This window comes from Chrysochloris asiatica, unplaced genomic scaffold (assembly GCF_000296735.1).
Source record: "Chrysochloris asiatica unplaced genomic scaffold, ChrAsi1.0 scaffold00040, whole genome shotgun sequence".
Classification (NCBI taxonomy): domain Eukaryota; kingdom Metazoa; phylum Chordata; class Mammalia; order Afrosoricida; family Chrysochloridae; genus Chrysochloris; species Chrysochloris asiatica.
The window spans coordinates 11,627,053-11,632,490 of NW_006408558.1; the positions used below are offsets into that span (position 1 = coordinate 11,627,053).

Consider the following 5,438-nt stretch of genomic DNA (forward strand, 5'->3'; position numbering starts at 1 on the left):
AGGGGGAGAGTCACTGGCTCACAGCCCTCCTGGGTCCTGAGTTATAGATGACAGACAGCCTCTGCCTCCCCCTGGATGCTCTGCTTTGACCTGATCACAGGCCTCACTCAGGATCAAAGGCAGCATGGGGGAGAGGGGGGGCCCTTCCTAGCCGGGAGCAGCTGGAAGTGTGGCCAGCGGTGAGGTGCATCCTGCTGAGGCCTGAGCTAGCCTGTCCTCGCACTGCACAGCGAGGTACCCCTGAATGCAGGGTCCCACAGAGACACCCCCTCTTCCTAGGATTCCCCTTCATCCCTCTCCTGCCCTTGGGGAGCACAACATTGTCCCCCCCCAGGGTCCCAAACCCTAAAACAGCCTTCCTGTGTCAGGCAGAGCTGCTCTGTCCCCCTGCTACAGAGCTTGAACCCCAAGTTAATCCCCACCACCTACAGCCACCTTGTGGGTGCCCACCTTCTCCCTGTGCTGGGAGGGGGCACTGGGAACTGCCAAGACTCTCCTGTGCACACCACCATCAGACCCCAAGGCAGAAGAGAGTCCACTTGGCCATTCGGTCTTTAAGGTGCAGCTCCAAGGTTGTGGTTAGGGCTGAGCTTAAGGGGACTGACCAGAGCAGGCAGGTGTGGGGATTAGAGCACACAGGCGCCGGGACAGGAGAGTGGCTGATTATAGAGAGGGACTGAAGGCAAGGAGGCTGGGGTTGGGCTGTCTGTCCCCGGGATGTCGTGGTCATCTGGCTGATGGGCCCAGTCTCATGGTGACCCGTGTGGCAGAGCGGAACTACCCCCACAGGGCTTCTTAGGCTTTGTCTTCAGGAACACATGCTGGTGGCACAGTGGTTAAGCACTTGGGTGATAATAAAACTGTGTGTTTCTAGTCCACGAAGGAAAGACATGGGATCACAGACTTGGAGACCCTGGGCCAGCTCGCTGCCCTGAAAGTTCTCTGTGATTCAGCATCAAAGCCACAGCACTGGGCTTGGGTCTCTCATTCCTCTAGGACAGACTGTCAGCTCTTTGCTACCTAGAGCCGCAGGGTGGGTGGGAACCACTGGCCTTTCCACCTGAAGCCCAGTGCTTAAGTACTGTGCCACCAAGACTCCTTCGAAGAGTCGATAAGTATCTGAAAAGATGATTCCTGTCATGAGTTGTGTTGTTGTGAAGTGTCATCGAGTCGGTTCTGATCCATAGCAACCCGGTGTAGGGTTTCCGAGGAGCAGCTGGTGAGCTTGAACCGCCGACCTTGCAGTTCAAAGGGCTTTGCAGTCTGGTGCATTAACCCACAGTGCCACACCAGAACTCCAAACAAGGAGTTAGGAATTGAATATGTCTTTCTGGGGTGGAGGGACATCAGGCATCCTACAAGGACCCCTGGTGGTGCAATGGTTAAGCACCTGGCTTCTAACCCAAAGGGTCAGCTGTTCAAACCTAGCAGCCTCACCAAGGGCGCCTGGAAGCCCTGTAAGGTGGGGGAGGGATTCAACTCCACTCTGTAGGGTTGCTATAAGTTGGAATAGACTGGACAGCAGAGGTTTGGTTTTGATTCCCCCCACAACCTTGGCTCCTCATTCACGAGAAACAGGCATTGTCTTGCACCTGCCCTCCGAGTCGGCCCTTGTGTACTCCAGGAGGTTAGGGGCTCTAGCCCACCTGCCTGTGGATGAGGCAGAGGTGGAGAGGAGATGGGCAGCTGAGCGTGGCTGCGGCCAGCTGTGCCTGAAGGTGTGTGCAGATGTGTGCACCTGTTTGTGGAAGATGGGAACAGGACCTGGGGCATGGGTGACCCTGCACCCCAAGGAAGCTGCAGTGTTCTGAGGTCAGAAATGGCTCTTGGTGAAACGTGAATAAAACCAACTGTAAGTGCCCCCCAGTTTTCAGAGAGGGGTGCATCTTTGGAACGTTCCTTGTCTGTTAAAACCCAACAAACTCGTTATTCCACCCACCTGCCCAGACACGGGAAGACTGAATTGTGTAGGCTGTCGTCTGACACATTGGAGGACCCTGCCCCGAAATCTCAGAGGAACCCCCACTGCTGAGATATTCAACCCCTCAAAGACCTCCAAATGTCCCGCCAGAAAGGAAGATGGGAGGAAGAAGGGTGGGAAATGACCCTTGGAGACCCCCTGTAAGAAATAAGAAAGAAAGTGATGAGGAGAGAGACTTGGCTTCAACAGCTGGCAGGTTTATTGAGAGTAAACCCAGGGGTCACTAAGTCATGAGAGACCAAGAAGTGACCTGTTTCTTACAGACTGGGGTATTTAAGGCGTGTGTTCCTGGGTACAGTTCTGGTGAGTTTCCAATGGGCGGGGTTATGGAAATTTCCCTGAAACCTGCAATTACTGGGGGGAGGGTCTGTTGGTATAATAAAAATTAAAATTTCTGGAGACCAGAAGTTTAAGCAGAACTTTATTCAGCGTCACTTGGGGGCAGCTGCAACGCCATTTTGTTGATCAGGCGCAAGGTCCTTCACCCCCAGTGTGGGGGCTTAGGTCAGGGAACACGGTGGTCCAGCCCCAGGACAGCTGCTGGCCCTGGTGGGGGGCAGTCTTGGAATGAAGGGTGACCCTTATCACAAGGTGAGGGTGACCAGGGTGCTCTATAAGAGGTGAACCTGTGACTTAGTTCTGTGGGCGGTTAGCACAGGAATGCCACATGAGGACAGCTGTGCCCCACAGACATGTGGGCTGTCACAGTGTGGGAGACTCCATGTCCAGACTCAGGGTCTGGGCTCCGGGGAAAGGCCCTCGTTCCTGGGCTCCTTGGTGGCCTTTTCGTGCTGCGACATCTCTCATCCCCATCTCTGCTCTTACCTGCTTGCTCAATCTCTTCCGTCTGAAAAGAGATTAACAGGAGACACACGGTAAGTTAGGACTTCCTGCTCACTGTGGTGTGCCGGCCAGTTGGTTCCGACTCATAGTGACCCTGTGTGGGATTTCTGAGGATGTACATCTCTGTGGGAGCAGATGTCCATCTTTCTCCTGCAGAATGACTACCTTGCGGTTTGTAGCCCAGTGTTTCTCACACAGAACTTCTCATTAGCGTAGGAAAATCCATTCACACATGGAAATGTACCTGTAGGCAAAGAGGTCAGGATGTACAACACATATTTGGAGGGAGTCGCAATCCAACCTGTAACAGTCCACTGTTTGGTACCTAAAATCCACATCCTTCCCACATGCAAAACATGCTCACTCCACCGCATCAGCCCAAGCCCCAAATCTTTTCTTCTGAATCATCTAAATCAAATATGGCTTAGATTTGAGGCCTAGCAAACTTGGGAGGGGGCAGGCAAGGGTGTACCCTGGCTCCCAAGCTGCAGGACTGGGGTGGGGCTCGAGTGCCCAAGAGAATGCTGTGGGTGTCAAAGGCCCACCTCAGACCTGAGAGGGTTAAAGAGGAGATTGTGGGAGGAAGAACGTGGCTGCCGGGGTGTGTGTGTGTGTGGAGGGGTGAGAATGGAACAGTCAGAGTGACCTGCAGCCACCAAGCTGATCTGGGCAGTAAGGGAGGAGGCAGATACTGGTCAAGGATGGATGGCGCTCTGGGCAAGCAGACAGGGAAGGGTGTGGGGAGGCCCTGGGGAAGGAGGTTGCAGCTACATCTGAAGGGTTCTGTGTAGCTGGGACTGCTTGGGGAGGGGCTTCCTCCGGGGGTGGAGCCGGGCACCCAAAGGTGTCTGAACTGTCCCCTCCCCCCCACAGGCCTGGTGAAGCTAGGAGTTCACTGTGTCACGTGCCAAAAGGTCGCCATCAAAATTGTCAACCGTGAGAAGCTCAGCGAGTCTGTACTGATGAAGGTGAGCTGGAGACTGGGAGGGTGGGGCCTGGGGCAAGGCCTAGTGCTCCTCCCCTTTCTGCTGGTCACCGATGGGGCAGCCTCCTGAGCTGTGTCCTCTGCTTCTCCCCCACGCTGAGTCTCCCTTTTTATACGTGGAGTTGAGCTGGGCACATCCTGAATGGGGGGTGGGGGGAGACAGGCCCCTGACTGCGGGGGTCGGGAGTGGCAGAAAACTTCCGGCCCAGTCTTGATGCTGCTGAGACCTACTGGGCAAGCTGGCTAGGACTCGGTTTCCCTAATTGCAATCTGGGGGAGAGTCTTGCCTCCTGCCTGTCCTCTCCCTCCCACCAGCCTTCCCTGCCCTCAAAGACCCCCAGTCTGTCCCCCATCCACAGGGGCCTGACTGTAGTCTCCCCCAGGGATGGGGTGGGAGATTCCTGGGGTCTGCCCAGATTCAGTAAGGAGGGATCCAGTTTCTGTCCTGCTCCCTTTACCCTGACATCTGGAGCTGGGGCTGTCTGAGAGTTCTGCAGGCCTGGGAAGCAGCCCCTCCCTGAGGCCTGCTGGGAGCACCAGATGCTCATGGGAATGTGTCCTGCACTGCCTATGTCTCCTGGGCAGAGATTTGCCCTGTCTGAGGCAGGACCGCCCGTCCATCTGACCACTGGGGGCAGGAATGGGGTGGGAAGGTGGGCACTCAAGGGGAGAAGAGCAGTTATCAGGGGAAGGCAGCTATAGCCTGGATGGACTGGGGGCCACACAGGTTCTGAGCTGGCCTTGGAGCTGAGGATGGGGAGGTCAGAGACACTGCCTAGCTGGAGCTTCAGCAACTGGCTGGGGGGACAGAGGGGAGGTCTGGCCTGGATGGGTGTGGGGACTCAGTGTTCTGTGCAGGAGGATCTGTTTCACGATGCCATGAGAGACCCCCGTGGGGAGACAGGAACTCAGTGGAAAGGGAAGGCAGTAGGGAAGAGGGAATCCCAGGAAGGCTTGGGAGCCACAGCTAAGCCCGACAGTGTCCCCACGTCCCCAGCTAGGACCCGCCATGGGTCACAGGACCTAGCCCCTCTGGGTAGGGCCAGTGGTCCAGTGATCGCAAGTGATAAGGTAGAGTGTTGTAGGGACTGTTCATAAGTAGGACAAAGGTCCAGGCCCTGGTGTCCTGGGTCCAGGGTGCTCCCAGAGGCTCGGGAGGGCCTAGGAGACTATGCTTGGGGCCACTTCTACGCCCCACCTCAGGGCCCTGGGATGGGCTCCACCCTCTTCCTTTAGGAGCAATGCCAGCTGTGGGTGTCGGGCACACACCCTCACCTCCCCCTCCCAGCACATCACACACATGTGCTGATGTTGTTAAGTGACATCAAGTCAGTTCTGACTCATAGTGACCCTGTATAGAGTTTCCGAGGAGCGGCTGATAAGTTTGAACCGCTGACCTTGTGGTTCAAACTGACTTTGCAGTCCAGTGCATTAATCTACAGCACCACACCAGGACCCCACATATACATGCACCCTCACATGAGCACATGTGTGTGCACACACACAGGCACAAACTTACCAGAGTAAATTAAGAAGCATTGCCATAAAACCATAGAAAGCTTTAAGCAGAACTGTCAGAACTGGAAACTGCTGTCTCCACATCCCCTTTATAGACTTCTGAAGATGCTG

At 55.6% G+C, this 5,438-nt stretch overlaps 1 protein-coding gene across 4 annotated transcripts in view; it reads left to right on the forward strand.

Annotated features, from left to right (window-relative positions):
- BRSK2 (BR serine/threonine kinase 2) overlaps nucleotides 1-5,438 on the forward strand; it is a 70,735-nt gene that overhangs the window by 40,240 nt on the left and 25,057 nt on the right. For all 4 annotated transcript variants that reach the window (XM_006860805.1, XM_006860802.1, XM_006860803.1 and 1 more), the window contains exon 2: nucleotides 3,698-3,792. In XM_006860805.1, coding sequence (XP_006860867.1) covers nucleotides 3,698-3,792 — 95 coding nt within the window. The remainder of the gene's footprint in view (nucleotides 1-3,697; nucleotides 3,793-5,438) is intronic.